The 23,726-nt window shown below is 46.9% G+C and overlaps 1 protein-coding gene across 2 annotated transcripts; it reads right to left on the reverse strand.

Moving 5' to 3' along the window:
• Positions 1–314: 314 nt before the first annotated feature.
• On the reverse strand, positions 315–23,544 carry vps39 (VPS39 subunit of HOPS complex). Of its 2 annotated transcripts, none has more exons than XM_086159292.1 (24): positions 23,012–23,544; positions 21,762–21,827; positions 21,622–21,686; positions 21,031–21,073; positions 20,843–20,937; positions 20,334–20,432; positions 20,132–20,224; positions 19,661–19,844; positions 16,161–16,281; positions 15,624–15,744; positions 15,208–15,334; positions 14,837–14,979; positions 14,313–14,453; positions 12,996–13,137; positions 11,042–11,128; positions 10,171–10,244; positions 9,845–10,061; positions 7,290–7,418; positions 6,832–6,934; positions 6,407–6,452; positions 5,796–5,945; positions 2,777–2,911; positions 2,153–2,244; positions 315–1,396 (listed from the first exon to the last, which is right to left on the reverse strand). In XM_086159292.1, exons 1-24 carry the CDS (start codon positions 23,082–23,084, stop codon positions 1,315–1,317), a joined length of 2,628 nt encoding a protein of 875 aa, XP_086015418.1. In that variant the 5' UTR covers positions 23,085–23,544; the 3' UTR covers positions 315–1,314. The 2 variants fall into 2 exon arrangements, with proteins under 2 accessions (XP_086015418.1, XP_086015410.1); XM_086159284.1 differs by having other exon boundaries at positions 15,208–15,337; positions 23,012–23,543.
• Between the last annotated feature and the right edge of the window lie 182 nt (positions 23,545–23,726).

Below are 23,726 nucleotides of genomic sequence, written 5' to 3' on the forward strand. Positions count from 1 at the left end.
TCCATTCAACAGTTTTAAGCTCATTTTGATGCGATGTGGCATCACCTGAAGGGAAAAGACATAAAGTTGTACTTGTAACATCATTATATATTATATTATATTATATTATATACATCAATCATCTATTTTTTTATTATTCTATCCAGAAAACGTTTAGTCTCCACATGTGCATCAACTTGTCCGGTTACAGAACAGTCTGGAACGTCTAGACGCCTTTCAAGGCCAAATTTTCTTTGTGTGGAAAGTTGCTGTCACCAGGAAACACACACACACACACACACACACACACACCAATTAAAGGCAGACAGGCGTCCTTCGCTGCATCGCCTCTCTAACTTTTATTCAATATTAACATTGTCAGTAATTATTTTACAGTATAAACATGGCGGTGCAAAAACGATCCCACCCCAAAAAAAACAAAAGTCAACAGTCTGAGCGGAGGACGTGTGCAAACGTTGAGGAGCTGATGAACAGGAGGAGGAGGAGGCCTTTAAACACACAATCAGGAAAATGATACAACTCTTATGACAAACAGTTCAGACGTGCAGAGATAAAAATAAGCCATGCAGAGGCAGGTCTTTGTACCTACTTCCTCCCCCAGGTGGACGGTGAACACACACACACACACACACACACACACACACACACACACACACACACACACACACACACACACACACACACACCCTAACCCTAACCCTAACCCTTGGGTGATAAGGTATCTGCCATCCGTCCAGTGGTGGCCCAGGATCAGCGGGGACAACTTGATTTAGGATGAAGGTTAAATATTGTTAAAGTTATAATTTGGGGGGGGGGGGGGGGGGGGGGGGGGGGGGGGGCAGGACAATCAAACAAAGTCCAAAAAGGAAAAGTCGTACCTCACCTTCCTTTCTACTTTTGAGTGAAAGTTACCATTCTAATCTTGTAATATGTGCGCCCCCTCCACGTGGCTCGTGAGTAATGCGTGAAGGAGCGGATGGATGGAGTCCTAAGGCTGTAACAATTTGCTAATAAACAAAAAAAATAAAAACAAAACAAAAAAATGAGTAAACAAAGATCAAACAAAGCGGTAAAATGTTAGTTTGAAGAGTCGCCAGGCGTGGACGCCAGTACAATCTCCAAGTTGACTTGCAGACGGCGTCAACAGTCCGTCGGCCAGGATGATGTGCTTGGGAGAGGCTGCGGATCCCGGATGGTTTTCTTTTTTATATAACTGCTTTGCTTCCGAGGGGCGTCCGTGCGTCGGAGTCATCGGGGCGTCGGCGGGGTCGGGGGGTCGGGAGGAAGGAGGCGGCGGGGCGAGGGTCCCAGGCGTTACTGCTCGGTGGGACACGCCGTCCGGTCCTTGCAGCAGAAGTAGTGAACCACCACGCCGTTGGGATACCTGGCGAACGCACTGAGACGCAGGGAGACGCAGGGAGACACGGCGTCCGTCACGACGTCACGGACAAAAACAAAAAAAACTAGTAAAAAGCCTTTTTTGGAATTTTAAATTTGCAACCATCGATCCATTCACTATCAGCCGACATCCAATGACACATCTCAGGGTACCTTTCTACGGAGGACAAAATAGCAAATGCATATTGAATGCTGAGCCAAGAGCTAGTTTAGGAACTGCAATGCGGTAACACTGTTTCAGGCTGCAAACAAACAAATTGAAATTCAGAATTGAGAAATTTCCCGAGGTTCAGATGTTAACTTGTATTTTAAATGTGACGACTCGATGACCACTGCCGTGGAACGTTAGCGGCGATTCAATTCTGCTTCAATTCGGTTTACTTTTACCTCACGCTTTATGACGGATTATGTCGTTATACTTTAGCATACGTGACTTGATCAGTCATGAGAATGGCATTGCAATTAATCAACAAAATGATAAATTAATAAGCATCTCACAGTAACTCATGTTTACATCATAGCGGCACAAAGAGGACGTTTAACCGGCGTTTCGGTGCATTTTAGGTTTAACTGACACATATTTGCTACTGTTCTAAACGTCACGCAGAGGATTCATCAGTATACGGCTGGAATAAAGCTGGAATTATACTGTCAATCACATTTCATCGAGGCTTCAGAAAAACATCCCTTTTTTTTTCTACTATCAACTGACGATCGATCCTATTGATCGTCTTCTCTGGGGTTAGCTTGTCACCTGTTTCCGATCTTCTTCTTGCAGACCCTGCAGGTCTTCTCCTCCGTAATGACACATTTCACCTGCTGGTGGAAGATTCGTTCCTCCTGCACCTAAAACACAACACGTATGAAAAACAGCATGAAAAAAAAACATGCCGACGTACTCGTTTCATGTCGTTTTGCTTTTAGGGACAAAACCGTTGTGTTTTAAAATGTTTACATGGCATCCGGCGATGGCAAATAATAACAGATAACGACAAGTTGTGCGGTTATTTCCTATCATACTGTTATTACTATACATTAGTCGGGCACTTATACAGCTCAGTTGTAATAAATGTGGACATTTCACACCAGTATCTGCTGCATTTTACAAAAACAGTCTTAATTTACATTTCCCTTCTATGTGTTACTTTGCCGTCCCTTATTCTTTTTAATCTTCATCTACAACTGTACACAATTTTTGCTTACCGTGTCAAACTGCAGTAAAGGTGTTTGGCGTGAACACAATTCTGAACAACAACATATGCAATAAATGGAATAACTAGGAGCGGATATTCCTCATACGTGATCGCTATTTTTACGAGCCGCCGACCGAGGCATGTCCGAGGTGCTGAAGCGGCGTGCGGAGGATGGGGGCGCTCACCCTGAGGAACTCGGCCTGCAGCAGGCTCTTCAGCACCTGGTTGCAGCGCTTCCTCTGGGCCTTCTCCTCCAGGACGCTCTCCAGGAACACCCGGATCTCACGGATCTGAGTGTTGGCTGGGAGCAGATTGATAGCCTGGGCAGAAAAAAAGAAAAATAAACGCTGGTGCTCCATACCGTCAGATGATTTCACCAGGATGGTAAATGTACGTATTTGTAAAAGAGGCATTATAAACACAACAATTATTGATTACTAACTGTAACAACCGTGATGAAAAAAAATTCTTATGTATCTTTATATATAAATAGAATAGTCCATAATTAATACAAGAAAGCGCTATTGGTTATTTTCACTGCTACCAAATCCCAAGTGAAACGATCCTTATTAAGTTTAATAAAGGCATTATTCATCATTTATTAACTAGAATTCAGCCGTTTGCTGACGACGTGGGAAGATCACAATATGCCCAAGAATCCTATTTGAAATCCAATAAGTTTGTGGCTCTTTGAAATCATATGAAAGCGGTTCAAAGAGATAATTTCCTCTCCAGCGTTGCAATGAAACATGAAGCGAAGAGCCGACTTCAGAGCGAAGACGGGAAAGGGAAAAAAGAAAAAAGAAGATTTCAGATGAGGACGTTCTCAAAGTAATTAAGTCTCGGCTACCCCCGACACTCATCCGTCATTAGGACGTTCGAATATGAAACTGAGCTCGGAGGCGGCAGCTTGGCCACAAGGTTTGCCACGAAACGCTCGCCCTCCGGTTCCTGTTCTCAGCAGTGCTCCTGGTCCAAACTAGTCCTGACGCCATGGCAACAGGTCAGGAGGCAACCGATCGTAAACGGAGATGTCGTCAAATTTTGTTTCAAGGGAAAAATGAATTAACAGCTCCATTTTGCAACAGTTATTCCACCGTTACGATCTGGAAAACTGTTTTTTATTTATTTTTCCAACCTCTTGGCAACCATTAGCCAAATGAAAGCATTTCACGCGGGAGGGATGTGTATCTGAGGCCCATTAAAAAAACAAAACAAAAGTCACCAGTGCAATTAATGTGAGGATTTCCTCTAAACACACAGCAAACACCAGATGGTTGGTGTCCAGGAGCATCTGGAGGACTAAACGCCCTCAGAAACTGTTCAGCGAGAGGCGGGTGGAGAAGCACCGGTCGGACCCACCAAAGGAACATCAGGGGGAGCCTGTTCCGAAGGCCCTCGGGGTCCGAGGCTCCTTCTGAACCCGGTCCTCCTGCATCCACCCTAAACCCTCTTGGGAGAGTCTCTCCTCAACCAAGAACCGGTCCAGGCTACACAGGAAAACTACACGTTTACTACATACATAGAAAACCATAGCAGTGCTTTGGTGGATTCGACACGACGCTAATGAATAACTCATCGGTGACGTAATTCTTCAGTGATAGTGGGGTTGTCTCAGGTGCTGGCGCTCTTCACGCGTACCTGAAGGCATCATCTCTGGAGGCCTCGCCAACGGGCTCACATGCACAGATACGTCAAATTAATAAAGAAAAAAGAAACAACAAGTTTTTAAAACTAAAAAGTTGTGACTACTCTATCGCTCACTGTGCAGATTTTCAAATCTTTTTCTGCATTTTGAGAGGCATGATTGTTTTTCTAATATGCAAGTGAGGCCTTTTTTCTGGTTGCTTCACACTTTGCTTGGAGAAGACGAGGTGAACGGAGAGAGGGAGCAGGCTAAAAATACAGCTCAAACTTTTAGAAGATGATACTGGATATATCCTGAGTCGCTGCCCAGTCTTAGTTAATCAAAGAACAAAGAACATGCAAGTGTTTGCTCCTTGCTGTGAAGTGTGTGTTCAGAGTTCTTTCAAACTTGGCAGCTCAACCTTACCGAAGCACACGGAACCGGACAGCCTTATAAATCCTTCCCCGCGCGGTTTATCTGCTTTGCCTGACCTCGTTTCCAGGCGCTTTGCTTGGCTTTTTCCAAAAGGCGAAAAAAAAAAAAAAATCAAGTCAAGACGGGAGCACCCAAGATCTTTCGCCCCTGGGAGCTGCTCTGAAACGCCGTTTGACGAAAATAAATAACAAAACTGAAAAGCAAAAGCAAAAAAAAAAACAAAAACTGAAAAGCAAAGGGAAGGTTAAGCTCAGCTCAAAACTGAAAATAAATGTTTATCGAAGAGAAAAAAAAAAAAAGATGAATAAAACCCCTCTGAATGTCTTTGCTTAGTGACGAGAGGCTATTTACAAATTTGCATCTTCCCTCTGTGACCATGAAATAAGCTAACATTAGCGGTGGCTATCTGTAGTTGTAGCCTGTGGACAAGGCCGTCTTCCTCCATTCTTTCCCCCTTTTTTATTGATGATGGGTGTGGAGGTCCAAATCCATCCAGAGTGTTGCGATGTCATCATCGGCTGCGTCACCAGTGTTTCGACTGCCGGCTGCATAATGCCGGCATTGCGCGGTTTGAGCGTTCGCAGCTGCGGTTTCAAAGACTAAAGGCTGCGTGCTGCAACTCCAGCGAGGTCTAGCTTTTCCTTGTGTCCCCTTCTGTCTTTACACAATTTTGAAAAACAGACATCCCTCCCCTGTTCCTCTCTCTTGCGGCGTCTGCTGTCCCCGAAAAAGAAAACTAACTGAAAGTAGACGGGCCGACGTGGCTCGGACGACTGGAAGCCGAGAGGAGTCGGCGGACTCTGCGTACACAAGACTACCTTTGTCTCAGAGAAGCCCTCGGTCGCGTTAGTAGATCTACGTCTGTGTCGCGCTCCTCGGCGAAGATTTGCCGAGGTAATCCCCCCCACCTGCCTCGGTTGCTGCTCGGCTACAGAAAGTCCCCGCCAAAAATGTCCCTCTGCCAAAGAGGCTGTAATAATCACCTCTACATGCCTCTGTATCTTTAAAGAAAGTTGTTTTGGGGGTTTTCGGCTTCACGTAGCCGACACTCTCGGTCTCCAGGGGAGATTTGAAAACGCGTGTCTTTGCAAATGTCAGGAGAGGCTTTTTTTTAACGGGAGCCCGTCGGTGTCCCTGCCTACCTTGGTGGTGTTGAGCTTGCTGTGATGCAGCTCCAGGACCTGCAGGGCGGCCTGGAGGTTGGCCTGCGGCTCAGACAGCTCCATCTTGATGGGCCCCAGGCAGTGGACGTCGGGAGGCGACAGGTACATCCGCAGCAATGACAGATAAACCTGCAGAAGACCGAGTCACCTTGAAAACCGCCTTCTAATTCCATTCATAACCTAAGCGTGAGAAACGGCTGTGGGAAACGCCAGCGGGATCTGGGTTGCTTTGGAATAAATGATTAGATAAAGGATCGGACATGAAATGAAAACCCAACAGTTTTTTTCTTTCTTTTTTTTCTTACAGAAGAGTCCGGCAGCGTTTCGGACGCACAGGGTGAGGCAAAGCTGCCATTTCTAGTTCGTTGGAGAGGAAAAGTAAAGGGATCGGGCGTTCAGTTGGACTGGCGACGAGCCCAGGGACGTAAATAATGCAATTTATTTGTTTGTTTCTCCGAAGGCGGCGCAGCTAATTTAAAAGCTGCCGTTTAGAAAAGCAAACGGGACGGCACGGTAATGAAAACCCAGGAGGATAGACGGCTTCAAAGTAGCAAAACACCACGGAACGCAGGGGGCGAGACCATACTCACGTCTTTGTTTCCTTCCACCGAGTTGCTGTAGTGGCTGTGACAGTATCTGTTGAACAGAGAGATAACACTGAGCAACAACAGATCTCCACGCTTTCGGGTTGCTTCCCGTTTACTGGTGCCGTACGCAAACGTGTGCCAGAATGAGGTCAAACCTTAATTATTCAAATGATCGTCCCGATAAAGATCTGACGACTCGTGCGATTAAAAAAAAATGAAAAATTGTTACGGAGCGAGGATGAGACATCTCACTTGGGTGGTGTTGCACAATGATGTTTGTTTTAGGTAACCTCGGCAACAAAAATACACACCCGCCACCCCCGAAAAACAGCGTAAGAATAAAAAGCCACTTCTGCTGACTTTCGCGAAAACCCGCCAAGTAGCAGGGAGCGGAAACCGAGCGCCACCCGCTCGGCAAGGTTACTCACTCCTCGGCCATGCGGGTGTTTTTCAGGATGTGCACGTAGATGAAAAGCGCCTGCTCGTGCTTGCCCATCCGGCCCAGGAGCAGGGCTCGCTCCTCCAGCAGCCCTTCGGGGAGGAGGCAAAGACAAGGTCAAAGGTGGAAGTTACACCCCTCAGTAAAAATTTTATTTTTTTTTTCCTCAAGGCGAGAATGCGGGATAACTATTCCAATAAATAACGTGCACAGGTGTTCAACACAAAGGTTTTTCCCCCTCCATATTTTCATGTCAAGGAAGGCGCCTTTAAATTAAACGCATTATTATGATTAGTATTATTGTTATTACATCAGAACATCATATCCTCTGCCAGATCACAAAGCTAGTTTGACAACCTGAACCCGTTGCGTGCGTTTGTTTGTGTGTGTGTGTGTGTGTGTGTGTGTGTGTGTGACACGTCACGTGAGCGCTGACGCCACTCTCACCATCAAAAGGAAAGTCGCTGATGAGTCTCTCCGGTTCGTAGCTGGTAGAAATATCCAGGAAGGACAGCAGCTTGTTCCTGAACTCTCCCAGCTCTCCGTTCTCCTTCCCAGCGGCCACGGCTGCCACCCCTGCGGCAAACCACAACACCCATTTTGTGTGAATCTCTTGACATCAAATGCCTCGAAGGAAAAAAAAAAAGTAATTCAGCGAGCCCGTGTGTGTGTGTGTGTGTGTGTGTGTGTGTGTGTGTGTGTGTGTGTGTGACAGCATGCTGCAGCTGAGATTAACAGCTCGCTGCTTGCTCAGATTTGTATGGGGAAAGAGGGAATGTAGCCAGCTGTGCTCATTCACCGCTTGGTCGGCCAATTATTTTCTTAAGCGAAACAATATCTGAGAATCCCTCCCTCCTTTCTTCCCCAGGGGAAACTTTATTCCGATGAGGTCCTTTCAAAACGGTCTCCAAGGCCGGGTGATGTTAAGAGCCAATTACAGATTGGATAAGATGATGGATGTGTGATTTGCTTCAGGGTTTACTGGATATAAATTCCCAACGCAACACTGACATGGTTCAGATGTTGACATCTGGTTGCGGCGTTAGCATCGTGACATTTGAGTTTAGCGGTTTCCTCGCCCGTCCGAGGCCCGCGTCGCGTTAAATCGATTCGACTGAAATGGAGCCACAGAAAACATTTTGTTTCCGCTAAATTCATCCATCTCCAGGTTATATGATCATTATTACAAGCAGCTTCCTGAAAATATCAGAGTCCCGGTTGAGAACCTGTATCTGTATCTAAACTGGGGTGCTTCACAAGATGCATCCAGCCAGTAAACCTGGATTGATGTGGTCAGTGGCTTTACTCGTGCGCTGAAGAGGCATCCAGTAGACACTCTGCCTGATGGCCGGAGGGACAGCGCGTACAGATAGGATGAGTCACGGCACAACAACTTGCCCGGAGATCTATGACAAACCAGAAGAGGCGCGGCGTGACTTCGCACTCGACGCACAGCGCGTGGAGGCGGCCGACGCCCACCTCGAGACGCTAGCAAAGCCCAGTCTCCATTACTGGGCCGGTCAAACGGTGAAATGTTGGCGGAAAAACAGATTGAAGTATTTGACTTATCTGAAAACAAATGTCAACTAAGGGTCCCGATATTTAATACTCATAAATACTAATATTTAAATGCTTTCAATTGTCATGCCGTAAATTCACACAAGGATTGAACCTGAGATCGACAGCGAACATAATTGCTTTCTCCGGCTCCACCCCGCGGGATCCGAACAAAGTCGGGACTTTCCTTTTTCTTCATACTGTGGGAGAGCAGATGTTTTTTTTTTTTTGCACGGGACAACTAACCAAAACATCTCTCTGAAAGCCTCGGCGTATGGATGGACTGATACATGGAGCCCGCAGCTCCGGACAGTAAATCTTGGCGGGAGCTGCTCCATAACATGCTGAAAACAGCTGCGAAGGCACGGTGGCTCAAAATAAAGACGTAGCGGATTATTCGGAAAGCGCCACGCCCCGTTTCCAATCATCGGTGGCGCCGTACCGCAGAGCGGATTTTTAGCAACGGCGCTCGGCTTCCCAAACACAAACTTCGTATCACCGACAGTATTTCATTTCTACTTTTTCCAAGATTTTGATGGAGAATAGAATACAGTCATTTGGCAGACGCTTTTATCCAAAGCGACTTACAGTGGAGATGCTGGGGATTGAGCCCAGTACATCCGGCATGCCTCACATGCGCTCTACCAGCGACACGCTCAATAGAAAGGCCTTTATTAAACGGACAAGTCACTGGCGTGACATTAACGTGCTTTCAAAATGGCACCACTCCTGCGATGTATGTAGGAAAGAAAAAAAAAAGGCAGAGCCAGAAGCAACCAAATGTGAAATCAGTGGTTCTTTCCTATCTTAAAGCTCATCGGTGACTTTTGTTTAAACAAACAAACAGAAAATCCTAGGGTTAGTTTTTCCATGTTATGCTTCCATAAAGCAAGAAAAAAGCCACACTCCGCTAACATCGGTTCCTGCCCTCAGCTGCTCGAGTGGCAATAAAATTATTGAATCACGTGTCGGGTTTTTTTTTCCCCCAAGACTTGGTGGACTGCGGACCAAATAAATCGGATTAGGACTGTCAAATGGGTCGTTTCACGAGATCATGACTCCCGGCTCTATTTTCCAGACACTTATTTCTTAATGCCTTCAATTGGAAACGTGTTTTTGGATCCAGGTACATCACATGACTGAATTGAAGTATTTTGGAATTCATGAAAATGTGAATTAGCGTTCTTCCTGGATGCAGTTTTCCTAGAAGACCTTAGGACTTCAGACAGCAGGCTGTGCACACCGTGGTTTGTGCGTGTGTGTGTGTGTGTGTGTGTGTGTGTGCTGTAACACCCTGCTCACAGTGACTCACTACCGACTGTCGAGCGACCGCTCTAAAAACGCATTACTGTCTCAGCTCACAAGCCAGACAGAACTTTTTTTTTTTTATTGGGAGTTTCCTAAAAATGAGCGGAGCTCATCGGACGGCTTCCTGTGGTTTGTACCTTCGGGCAGAGAGTTGAGGTACTGCTTCATCAGGCCCTGGACCCTCTCCAGGTAGAGCTGGATCAGCACGTTGTGGAACTCGGGGCCCTTCTCGTCCCACACGTAGATGATGTGCTCCAGGTACGGGACGGCCAGCTCCTTGAAGCCGTCCTTCAGGAAGTTCAGCACCTTGTCTCTGGGCAGAGTCTCCACCTCCGGCAGGTCCTCGGTGAAGATCTGGAAGGTTGGGGGGGGGGGGGGGGGGATTTTTATAAAACGAAGGTAAACCTAAGGACAGGAGCACTTCTGAAATAATGAAATCCTACCGGCATGAGGAGGTGCTCACCTTCAGCCCGTCTTCAGGGCAGATCTTTAGGACCCAGGGAGAAAATTCAAAGATGATCCCGAGGTTCTCCACCCCTGTGCGGGGATAACAAGTTTAATATCAACAAATCAGAAGACGGTAACGTCTTGATATCGGCCAGCTGGACGAGAATACGCCAACGCCGCTTAGATTAAACCCTATGACAAGGTGTATTTCACATCTGGTAAGAGTGTGCTTCTTTTATCGGATCCAGAATAAAGTGAGTCAAACTTTATTTACTTCAAGGCGGTTATGTTTCTACTTGGAATCAAATTTGTATGTTTTTGATTTTAGCAAATGGGAAACCCATGTTTGTCTAATTCTCTGCCAATTTCTGGGGGAAAATTATGAAAAGGATTTTGATTTTCCTTTTAGTCTTTAAAAAAAAAACCCAAACCTTAGGTAAATTACTGCTAATTTCTCTCCTGTTCAAAATAAAGATAGAAATTGGCGTGACATGAGGTTTTGTGGGACGTTTTACCTATTTTGGCATTTGGGAAATGGATTGGCTTTTGTTGTGGGGGGGAAAAAAAAAGAATAAATAGACAAGTCCCGCTACCGACAAAACACCTAATTCTGTGACCAAATTAAAAACTTGCAACCGAGACATCTGGAACAAAGTGGATTTCCTGACCTACAGAGAAATGACTACAATTTCCTCTTGATTTAGGGGAAATAAACCCAGACTCCTTTGTCTGCAAGAGCCGGTGAGTCCTGAACGTTCATCTTTGCATCACTGGTTGTTGAAGACACATGCTAATAACTGAACACACGTTACAAAAACAAACGGAGTCCCTTCCAAATGCATGAAATACCGCACTCCCCCGCTGAGACAGGTGTGGCGGATCCTTACCCAGCCGCTGCAGGTACTGCACGGTCCGCTCATGGCCCTTAAGCGGAGAGTTGGCCTTGGTGGACTGGTCCAGCAGAACCTGCAGGGCTGTGACAGTGAGGAGGGGGAACGCCGGATTAGCCCGAGCCACGGAAAGAGGCAAGATGTCATCGAGCTGCGTTACATAATTCCTCCGTCGGCAGAATCTGGACGGAGCGCGCGAGCAGCCGGTTCCAATTTGGCAGCGGGGGGGAAAGAGAAACAGGCTTCAGCAGCGAAACCCCACGAGCACAAATTGCGAAAAAAAAGAAGATTAAAACCAGACTCACTCGCAGTGAGAAAAGGCCAGATTTTTAATGGATAAATTGAGCCGGCGGAGCCGAGTCAGGTTAAGGCTGCGGTGATCTGGGAGGATGACGGAACCCCCCCCGTGCCGAGGGGAGACCTCCTGGGAGAGGAAAACCCCGCGGCGAGGCCGGGGCCCGGGCACACCTTCCGCGCCGGCCCCTCAGCCTAAACCAATCAGATGTGGACAGGAGACGCAGAGGAGGCGGCGGCTGTTGAGCAACTGCTGACAAACGGCTCCGTTGTCCGATATGTCCGATATTAAAGAATAAAATCGGGAGCAGTTACGTGTGTGTTTAGTTGTTATGCGCTTCCGTTGTCAAGTGGAGGCATTAGAATTAAAACAACGCTGTAATCCGAGTGGAATTTAATTTGGAGAGGGATTTCAAATCCAACCCTCTGAATAGGCTGAGTTTCTCTGGGCCGAGATGTGGGATTTTTTTTCCCCGAGTTGAAACTGGTTGTCAGTGACTGAATATCTCCGACTGTTTTCACAGGAAAACTAATGATTTGAGTCGCTTTTAAAATGTAACGAATGTCACTGTGAGAAAGAGGTTTTGTTTCCTGACTTTTCCACCGTGACGTCGAATGTTTCACTTTTTCATCTATCTGTTATTGCAACTTGAACTCAGATTTGTCCCTCGGTGTGTGAGTACTGTGTTCAAAGCACCTGCAAAATTTGGTGTCGTACCCACAGAAACCAATTGTGTCTTTCTGCCCCAAGATATTTTCTATCAGGCATCAGATGGATAAACATATCCAGAAACCTGTCCCCATCATCTGATCCTGCTGTCTGACCCTCGGACGGATCCACTCCATCCTGTGAGGGGTCAGGGAAATATCCTGCGGTCAATTCAAATCAAAAAAAACAAAAAGTTGACCGTATCTGTCTGAGTCAAAATCTCTGCCGAGGTTTGACAATCTGACTCCGTCTGACCCCCCCGCCATCAGGCCAAACACAAAACACGTAGCTGCGCTTCAGCTTTGAGCGCCGGGTCCCAAATTAACTTAATTGCCTGATTTATGCGTGGAGGCACGGACGAGAGGCGGCGTCGGGGCTGTTTATACTTGACGCGCCACTTCGCCTGACGCGTTGCCGCTAATTAGGAGATCAAAAAAAGCTCCAAATAACTGCCTTTTTCAATAACAAGCGTGGAGCGGCTCGGCGTTGCGCGCCTTTCAAAAGCTTAGGTGTCGAGCTCGCGGCTGGAGAGAGGAAGCGCCGGCCCGAGACAGAAGGAACGACTCCTCATCAGCCGAGCTCAGCGTCACAAATGAACTGAAATGTCTCGGTTTGGTTGTTTTCGTCGGCACCGACCCAAAGTCGGTGTGACGGCGCTTTTTCTGCCAAATCGGCAGACCTGTTAACAAATGCGGTGTTAATTAGGAGGAAAACCGCCGGAATCGGGCTGCGCATGATAAAACCCATGCGCGGGCTTTTTTCAACGCCAAGCCCCATCCACTTGTGCAGTTGGAGGGGGAAACCTTCAAAGTTCTTTGGAAGTAAGTTTAGCAAACCGTGTGTCGTCCTCAACTAGGTTTTCACATGCAGGATGAGCACAATGTGACGACGGTGTCTGGCGTTCTATCAGTTCAGTGTGGCGACGCACGCGAGCGAGATCTTCCCAACCTTTCTGGTGCAGGCCCTTCTTCTCGTAGAGGATGATGAGCTCGCTGTACTTGTGGACCCTCTTCAGGACGTACTCGCTCTCCTCGATGTGGCAGTGGTTGTTCTCCAGGCGGAGGAGGGGGGACACCAGGGCCACGTTGGTCTAAACACAGGAGGACCAGGAGCTCATTTGAGAAGCCCAGGTTCCATTCAAAGCCCTGGCCTGAGACCGCACAGACCGGTGACCCTCGCTGATTTTTTCATTCCTCTCGGATCTCACAATGTGTTTACTGTTTGGATAATGGATAGCAGACTCTTGCAGAGTCTCCCCGCCGTTGTGCCGGTTCCAGCGGCCCACGAGCCTTCCCGGGGCGCCCCTTCTGAAGACGTCCCGCTCCTTTGGACCGCTGCGATGGAAACACCTGGCTGCGTTTGGGCCAAAAACAGGCCGACCTGGCGTTTGTCCACGGTGACAGGAAGCGAGGGGGGGCTATGAGGTGTGTCCGGACTGCTGGATGTACACGCACATACTGTTTGAGTTTTACGGTCCAGAAGTCCGTCATTTTTGGATGTCGCCCTGAATTTCAAATTCATCCTTACTCGACAGTCGACCGCTATGGAATCAAATGGACGTCTCTGACGTCGAAATTCACTTTCTGGGTCGTTAATCTTACGTTTTACGAAGCCGGTCGTCACGGACGATTAAACGGTACCATCAGCTCTACAATTACGTCAATTCAATGCAGCTCAGCTTTTATTCGATCTATCCGAGCATTAATACAAAATTATTTGTATTTGCGCTCGTAACCCAAATACCTCTTGGAGAAATGGGACGATTGGACGGCTTTAAAAAGACACGTTTGCTGATAAGTCATCCTCGTAAAGCAGATGTCGACCGGACCCACTTTGAAGGCGGCCATTAAAAATAACTCGGCGCCCCACATTAAACCTGATTTGTCCGGTGTTTCCACTTTCACGACTTCAAAGTGAATCCACCAAAAGGGCAGGAAACGGCGGGGAGCAGCCGGAGCGCCGGATCCCCCCTCCGGCCGCCGCCGAAGACATGAAACCGAAGCCCCGAATTAGCTTTGATAATTTCTTCGATTAGCCGGCGTGCAATCGGTGCGCCCTGTCGGCAGCGAGGACAGTATCGCGTGACGGTTTTATCATTCAAACAGGTGTGCGAGTATTTTTTTTCACTGGAAACTCCCTGAAAATGATAAATCACAACTCGTGAAAGGCATTCGGGGGGAAAAGATCAGCTACTGTTCCACCGATTCAACCCGTCGGAACCGTCCTTCCTCAGCTGTGGTCCGAACACGTCGGGAGGGGCCTTACGTGCAGGTAGCATTTCAGCAGGGTGGTGTCGATGATCTGCAGGAGCTTCTTGCGACTCTTGATGGTGGGCGTGCCCTCCATGAGCGGCGAGGTGGTGGAAGGGTCCGAGTCGTTCAGCTGTTTCACCAGGTGGCTGCGTTTCTGCGAGCAGGAGGGACAACAACACATGACCCGGCGTCAGATTCTCCCCCGAACATCTGTCGCGATGACGGAACGAGCGCTAAATGAATTGTCGAGATGAACTGCGATGAACTCTTCGGGCCTTCGGGCACTTTGTTGATCTGAGGTGCTGAACGTGTGTGTGTGTGTGTTTTTGTGAGAAAGAGAGTTCAAGTATATAATCAGTTCAATCCCCTGTGTTTCCTGAGAGGGAGGCGGTCACTTGTAAGCCAGCCAGGATTTTCCAACGGTTATTTATCCAAGATTAAGAGCTCTGACTTTATTGATGGATTGTAAGTTTATAATAAACTAGCAATGGGATTTAACTGCTTTTCTTAAAAGCACACACACACACACGCACACACCTGTGTGAGGTAATCGATGAGGGCGAGGTGGGCCTTCTCCAGCTCGGCCCCGGACAGGGCGGGCAGGGGGTTGGGATAGTGCAGCTGCTTGCGGTAGTCGGCGGGCAGCAGGTCCGGGTAGAGCCCGATCACATGGGTGGGGTCTGCAGAGCATTTGGTTCATTAAAAAAGCATTAAAAGCATTAAAAAAAAAGACAAAAAAAAAAACCTCCACCACTTTTTAAGGAAATTTCCTGCCGATTTACTGGCTATTTGATTTCCCTCTGATTTCTAGTGTAACGTCTTAGATCGTGCAAGCGTACTGTTTTACCTAAATCTGTCTGTCCAGTATTTTTTAAAAAATGAACGCATGAGGAGAAAACGGGTCCCACCTGTGCCGAGTTTGGCAAAAACCTGCATGGAGTCGTCAAACCTCTTCTGGCAAAACAGGTTGAAGGCGTAGAGGTTCTGAATGTGATGAATCTGCTGCTTCTTATCGCCATCCGAGTCGTCCTTCATCTTCTGGCAGGAAGAGACAAAGCCCAAAACAAAGAGTCCATCATGCAACACTGAAGTGTTTGAGAAGATCAGACGCTTCGCAAATCAGACGCTTACATTTCCGAAAATAGAAAAAAAACACGCACACACACGCACACACACACACACACACACCGAGGCTGGCTGTAAAGGGTGTAATGGTTTGCCTGCTCCAAATATGGGGAAGTTTTATAAGTAACAGCATGGAGGTGATCCTCTGAGGATTTTATACTGAGGTTTGAAAAGTGAAGCTAGTGGTTGTGCTGCTCACCGCCAGCTGGAGGGCCAGCTCAAACTGTTTGTCCTGGAGAAGCTGCCGGATCTGGGTGGCGATGGACACGGGAACCAGGCGCCACACGAAGTGGTTGCTGGCAACGTACACCACGTTCGGCCTGGATGGAGGGTGGACAGAAAAAGAAAAAAAAAAAAAAAAGGACTGAGCGAAAGCGTGTCTCCGAACCGCCGACGGGACGAATCACGTCACCGACCGGAAATCGCTTTAAGCGGCAGTGGAACGTCAGGAATCCAACATCGGGCACATTTCACGTGGTCAGAAGGGAAGTGAGTGACGCCTCGGCTTCTCTGTGGAAACCATCGACTTTTCCAATTAGAGGCGGGCGGATGCAGGATTGAATGTGTGTCTAGCGGCTGCATATATGTGGATATTCAAAGCAAGGTTCCAAATCTCCCAGGCGCTGCCCTTCCAGGGAGCTGCCGCGAGCTCCGTCTCCATGCCAAACCTGTCCGTCGCTTCTGTCCGCATCCTCGGCAGAAGTCAGGGTGCGACTGAAACGGCGGAGCGGCTCACCCTGCCGAGGAGATGAATCGAGGCCGTTGCAGCTCCACGCTCTGCACCAGCAGCCTCGGCTCCAGTGTCCTGATCTCCACGTAGCGCGGAAGAACCGCTATGATGTACGGCGGCTGGTGCTCTGGAAGGGTACAAAGAGAGGCGGCGGTGTCATTTGCATTTTCATTAGCCACTGATTTGCGTTTGAGATGGTAGAATATCACATTACTTATATTATCTATTGCATATGTCCATACTGACAAACTTTTTTTCAGCTTTTCCCTTCAGGCGTCTCCACAGCAAATCATCCTTCTCCATCTGACCCTATTCTCTAGATCGTCCTCTCTCAAGTGGCCAAAATTCGAAGAGTTTATTTTACTCTGTTTCTACACGACGCTCGTACATTCAGAAAGTTATCCCCGCCTCTTGCAATTGGTTTTGTTGATCAAATAAGTAGGCCTGTGTTTACTGGATTCTCAAACGCAGGTTTCGGTACTATGTCTTGAACAATGTACATCGGAGAGTCTAGAATATTTAATTTGTCGGACTGACCCGAAAGATTGAACCAGCTCTTGCCCGGGATGAAGTGTTTACGATAACCAGAGGAATTTCAGATGAGCGGAGCGCCATGCCATCTGTCAAACGGTAAATTCATGCACCGACTGCAATCGATGGGTCCGAAAAATACAGGCGCCGCATTTTGTCGTCCAGACTCGTCTCCTTGGGCATCAAACTGAAACCATGTCTGCGGGGGGATGTGGACCTGCTCCCGTCCCTGTGATGTAGCCCACCAAAGCCCCTGCAGCGCTGACTGTCAAAAAGGAGGAAATTGCGGCCTGCGAGACGCGCCGGTCGGAGGCTTCATTTCCCCTCCTGCTGCTCCTTTTTGGCATTCGGGCGACTGCCAGGAGGGGCCGCATTGCCCACAAAACCCTGGTCTGAAACCGCAATTCCTCTTTGTAGATCGGTGCCACGACAACGGATGAATGGACGTCACGGAGGGGAGAGGAAAGACTCGGCAGAACCACCACTGGGCCACGAGAACCGAGGTTGTGTACCAGAAGTCAGAAGCTAAGCATGTTGATATCCCAAATGAACACGTGTGAAAATAGCTGAAAGACCGAGACTGAACTCTCAACAGCGCAGGCGGGCAGGAGAAGAGGGTCGTCCCAAAACCACCATATGTCCACTTGACCGGGACAGACTGGGCGCGCACCCAAGAACCCTGCATGACAGTCCCTGCACCCCTCAATGGAGAAGGACAAACAATGAGCAGCTTCAAGTGTTTGTCAACTTAATTCCAATCTGTTGATGTGCAAGGGGATTTGTAAAGGAGTGGCCTATCAGAGGCGGTTCCCCCCCTGGCTGGGGGGGAGTTGGAGGAGGGAGTCGTTTGTGCAAAGGCGAGACGGCTGCCACCGTGGAAGTGAACTGGTTGAGGTTTACATTTAAAAAAAAAATGAAAACAAAAAGACTTCAAGAAGATCGCAGGACCCTTTCAAAACCTGCTGTCATTGGAAACCTTCGCAGGAAAACGGTCAACTAGAAATGGAACCAGCAGTGAAGGAAGCTTTCAAGGATAAGAGCTTGTCTCTTAAGCCGAGCAGTATCCCGTGATCGTGCCCCGTCACCCCGAAGCGGTCACGAACATCTGTCTCCTGTTGTCCCACCATCTCAGGCGACCCCTGTGACCTTCATCACATCATCCGGGTGCACCAGGGCAACGACGAGCCCGGTTTGACCCTTTTCCCCCGAGGACCAGACGGGGAGAAGATGAAGAAGAGTCTTCTGACTCACACTGGACAGTCAGGTGCTCTCACTCCCGGGTTAGACAAAAACAAAAAAACAGGATGATCTGAAACTGTGTTTCCTGGACCAACAAATGGAAATCAGGAGAACAGCTATAAATAAACACAGTGTGCACGGAAAGACAATCTGAGTGACAGAAGGAGGGATTAGGAGGAGAAAGAAATGCAACGACAGGACTGAGACCGGCTTCTTTTGTTTTCTTTGTTTCCCTGAAAATCTGGTGAGAACCAAATGACTGAGTGGACAGTTGGCAGTCTTGTATTTCCACTATTTTTGGGTGCCATTCTTCTAATTCGATTGTAGGCCTCCCAGAGAAATTCAAATTTCCCGGTAAATTATGAAAACTCCAGGCTAATGGGAGCAGGTCTACAAGCTTAGCAGGCTATTATTGTCGAAGGCAATCGGTACAGGTAATGTTTATTGGTCCATCGTAGCCGATTTGAATCGATAAAGTATTATATTCATTAATATTTCAATCAACAACGTTTTCTGCCACAGATTTTTGACCCATTTTAAAAGGATACCGAACGTCTTGTTTTCTCCTAGCGTTATCCAAAGAAGGCTTAGCAGTCTCTCTCAAGCACACCAAGAGCCGTTTGCATTTCAACAGCTTCTGACATTCAGAGGGGAAGTTCAAAATAAGATAAAATAAAATAAGAGGAAGCTAAATTGTTGTGAATGACCTCCAAATCATTCTCGCCAGCTTCCTCATTTGTTACTGATCCACGGTCAGTTCTGCGGCGCTGTCCTTCACCAGCCAGAGTGTGCTGAAAAGTTTTCATTGATACAGTTTATTTATGATTCTGGTTAAAAAAAAAAAAAAATTTAAAAAGGGAAGAATTTGTTGAGAGCAGGATGTCCAGTTTCTGTTATGCCATAGGTTTTGTATGTTTCTGGCATTTTGTCCAGGATGACAGAAAAAACCTCTCCTGTCACTTTGACTTTGCTGTCACTTCCTATTGGTGTCGAATATAAGCTCGACCCCGGCAGCTACACAACATTGGAGGCAAAAAATTAAGAAAGAAGAAGAGAAAAAGAAAGGAAGAAAGGGAGAGGGATGGGGGAAGAATACAATGTTCTTTCAATTCCGTGACTTGAAAGAACAGCAGAACAAATTAGCGTCTAAAATGAGAGAAATATGGAAATGTCGAAAAAAAAAAAGAAAAGGACATAAAAGTTCTTTTTCTATTTAAATATGCCAGATAGACATCAGCAGACATTACCAGGAAGTGGCTTGACATTTGACTCATTTCTCTTTTTATTTCCATAATTTCTGCAATCATTTCCATTACTTTCTGGCTAAATTTAGTAATTAATTCATCTGCGACTTCCCACTTATTACTCGCCGATCAGCTGACATTATACTGACTTTTTAAAAGCGACTGCAAATTCGATTGTGCCGTTTTTCTCACAAAATAAGAATTGAGGATTGGCTGCATTAATTAGAAACTACTGGCTCATTGCTCGACAGAATGGCTGGAATGGTTTCACAGTTGAAAAATAAAACGCAATTTAAGCTGAATAATATAAAATGAGTCACAGATGTATATTAAAAAAATTGCATATGAAATATTCAGGGTTAGAATGAAATCCACAAAACGATTTCCCTGCAGGATGTATATTGTTTCCCTAGTTTTGGCAGCTTCGAGCTCGCTGTGTCCAAATATCTCTTAAGACGGTAATAAACCCCATTCTCCGTGCTCCTTTCTTACCCATTGCTATCGGTATATCGGTCCAGTTCAGCGCGCACTTCTGGGTGCAAATGCCCTCCTCGTTGAGCACCACGGTCAGGTCATCCTGCCCCACGGCCACCTTCCCGTCCGCCAGGGGAGCCACCAGGGGCTCCAGCTGCTTCCCCGTGGGGAAGAGCTCCTTGATGGTGCCGCGGCCGTCCATCTGGTGGGCAGGAAGGAGAGGCTGGGTGAGACGCCGACACATCGGGGGGAGGACGCCCCGGGAGACCACGATGAAAACTATTCATACGGTTTACGGGAAATAAGGATTCATCAATTCAACCAGGATTATTGATTCATCTTGTCTGCGTCTGGAATGTCGCCGATGGAAAACACCAAATGCGTGCAATGAGAGATTGATTATTGTCCCGCTCTGGCTTTCTTGCACTTGGACGGAAGAGGGCGGAAAAATGCCTGCTTGACTGAGACTCAAAGGCAAGGCCAAATTACCCGGATGAGGTAGTAGTCTCGTTTGAAGCCCACACAGATGGAGTTTTCACACCAAGCCATGGACTTTGGAATATCTGGTGCTCCAAAGTCCCCCTTTCAGACGGAGAAAAACAATAGATGATTAAAAAAAACAAAACAGGGAGGGAGATCAAACTGGGCGTCCGCTGTGCCGAGTCATATCGACGATGAATTTTATTTTTACCTGCAGCTCATGGAATTCTCTGCCCTTCCAGTAATACAGCTGGAGCTTCTTCTTCACCGCCACACACATTCTCAATGTTTCCTCTCCCAAGCTGTTTTGCTGAGACAGAAAGAGAACAAAATATACAAGCCGTAAAGATTTAAACAGGAAAAACCGAGAGCGTGATAGAGGGGAAAAACAGTACCGTTCAGACTGAACTTTTATTAGCCGTCAAGTCAGAAAAAGGAAACCGAAAAGATTTCTTATCTTCATTTTCTATCAAATTGGTTACAAACCACAGGTATCTTGCAGTATTTGCGTTGCATATTTAAACAACGCCGACATTTGATACCTTCAAATGTCTTGAAGGTATCAAGCATTTCTAGCGCTTTCCATCAGGAAGGAAATCGAGGGTTTCTGGAGTTAAGGAATCAGGAACGACAAAAAGAATATTGTCTATTGTTAAATATGGCATAAGAGACATAGGAAACACGTGAAGTTAGGTGAAGCACGGCCCTGCAGGGGCTTACCTGCAGGTCACATGCAAACAGCGTGGCTCCTTTGGCTTTGGACACCACGGTGATCTGCTGGAATGTCAAGAGGTCATGGACGTGGATGTTGTTCTCTGGGGAACAGAGCGGGGGGTTGAGATGGCCGCTCGAAAATAATGCAGACACACAACGTTCACAATAAATAGACCCAGCGGAGAGAAACTTACCAAGGAGACTGACGAGGATCTTGTACTGTGAGACGACGAAAAGCTGTGGAACAGCGGACACACAAATATCCAAATGAAGTGAAAAGCGCAAATCCTCCTGATTTAATATGTGAAGTAAATTTTTCCTCCTCATTTGTCATTATCAGGTGAAAGTGAAAAAAGTGAAAAATCAAGTGAAATGGACTAGATGAATAGATTGAATGCGGGCAACAAGAATTTTGATTTTTTTTTTAAATTTATTTATTTAAGCGTTATATGTAAGGGTCAAATCGGCGATGATGTGATGTGGCTAGAAAGTCAAAGGAAAAGTCCCCCAAATCAGGAAAAGTAAAAAAAAGAAGCAGACACGAAATTTAAGAAAAACACAAACATTACATGAAATGGCAAAAATACCTGCAAAATCAGCAGAAAAAATTGAAGTACAAAAACATGACAAAAATTGCATTTGAAAAGGCAATTTAAAAGAAAAGCCTAAATTACTGCAGTAGCAATGTAAATGGAAAGTGTAAATAATGTCCTTAAATGACCAAACAAAAATCAAAACAAAACAATGAAATTATAAACAAACAAAAAAAGAAAAACCAATCCGACCTGTTGAATCTTCTTCGAGAAGTTCTTGTTTGATTTTTCCAGAGTCACTTCAAACTGGTTAGTTCCTAGAGACAGACGTGACACATTCAGCACAAAGAAATGTACCAGACTCCATTTGTTTTGCCCACGTCTCCGCCTACCTGCGTCCTTCTTGATCCGGTAGAGCAGGAGGTGGCCTGGTTTGGTCCCGACCAGCAGCCAGTCCTCTGTGGACACAGGAGCTCACAGTCACTTCTCATGTTTCCGCACTATCAATTGCAGGCCGGCTGTTTTTGTCTGTCATTGGATTCAACTGTCTTCCACTGATCTATCGGTGGCACTGCATGTTCTGGTATGTTTAAAAGATCCACATTTCATCCGTTTCAGACCCGATCAGTCTGGTTCAGCTACATTCCCATTGGTTTTGAGGTCAACCACTGGATTTTAGATCATGGCAGTAGCTAGTGTTGCTATAATGTTGCTCACTAACCAAAACAGAACGTCTTACCAACATCCAAATATTATTGTCAAGACAACCAATACTTTCAGGTTGATCATTTGTTGACTTTCACACCAAAAATGTGAAACCTATCCCACATGTATCTATCTGACATGAAGCTGATGTTTTCTTGGTGTCGGATTGGCTTGAACTTCAACGGTGTTGACTCATTGTACGTTAAAAAAAAAACCCATCAAACCTGTGCTAATCTGCACATCTGGTTCCTTGAGCATTTCATAACACTTGACTATTTTTCAATTAGTGACATTGACGAACGCCGTTCTGGGCTTAGAGAGAGAAAAAAAAAACTGGTAGATGATGGATGACAACAACAATTTTGAGATATGTTTCTTGTAAATTCAGCGCCTTCCTGACATTAACCAGAGATTTGTCTTAGTGACCATTCAATTTCACAACCTCACTACCTCTCCCATTCCTTCATGTGTTGTGCCCTCACTCTGTTGTCTTTTCCTGCCTATTTTTGTTTATTTTATTCTTATTACGATTGTCAGTCTGTTTATGTTGTCATTTGCTTCTGGTTGTCTCGTGTCACCTTCGCTGTCTTCCTTGATGAGGTTGTTGTTGTTGTTATTGTTCTCTCTGCTGTCTACTTATCTGTGGATGTCTTGGGTTTTCTACTTGTCCCTCTATTTATAGTGATATTCCTGTTTATTTTTGTCACTTATGATCTGTAACACGCTGCAGTGCCAAAAGAATTTCCCCTATGGGTATAATTAGAGTTTATCTTCTCTTAGTCAGCAATGAGATGGTTGAAATAAGCTTTTAAAAGGCATTTAAACATTGCTCAAATAGCAGCGGCGTCAGGTTATGTTTCCATGATGAGAAGAAGCCAGTAGAGGCCAGCGGGTCTCCAAACCCGAGCGGAGGCGGCCGGGCTGCGACACAACTCACCCCAGGCCGCAAGGCAGTCGATCTGGAGAGGAAGCTTCTCCAAGATCGGCACTGGTTCGTAGGCGTCGTGCATCTTGGAAGGATACTGACGGATCGATTCCGCGTTATGTCAGCGCCAGTCGGGACGCTCTCAGATCGACCGACCCCCGGTTGAAGCTGTCACGGCGTCGCCATTGATAACGATTCTACGCGAAAACCGGTCCGGTAAATGTCGCCAGGTTGACGGTGGCAGAGCGGCGCGGCTCGGCTTGTTAGCCCGCTAACTTGTTTCCTCCCGGCGACGACCAAAACAACGGCTGCTAGCTGACTAGCTAGCTAGCTAGCTAGCTAGCTAAGAAGTTGGTAAAGAACCTCCGCCGCCGTTAAACATCGTCACTTCTTCCTTCGCGGCGGCTGGAAGCGGAGCGACGTCGGCGGGTAACTCCGTGCGGGACGATTATGTCACGGTTGTGCGAAACGGTGCGTGATTCTGCGTGGTTCTGCGTGGGTCGGCCCTGCTAGCATCATGCTACTTCCTCTGTTGTGTTGACTCGGGCTGCGCGAGGCGACGCCGTTTGACAGGCACGTGACTGGTGCGCGCCTCCTCACGAGAAACGCATTAAAGGCGCAGTGACTGCGGAGGGCCCGCGTGCTCACCACTTCCGGATTGAAGCGCACACTTCCGGGACCGCTTAGACTTTTCCATGGGAAATATCCAAACCATATTGATATATTT

Source organism: Fistularia commersonii, chromosome 1 (assembly GCF_037954325.1).
Source record: "Fistularia commersonii isolate RoL2024-O1a breed Wild chromosome 1, RoL_Fcom_v1.0, whole genome shotgun sequence".
Lineage (NCBI taxonomy): Eukaryota > Metazoa > Chordata > Actinopteri > Syngnathiformes > Fistulariidae > Fistularia > Fistularia commersonii.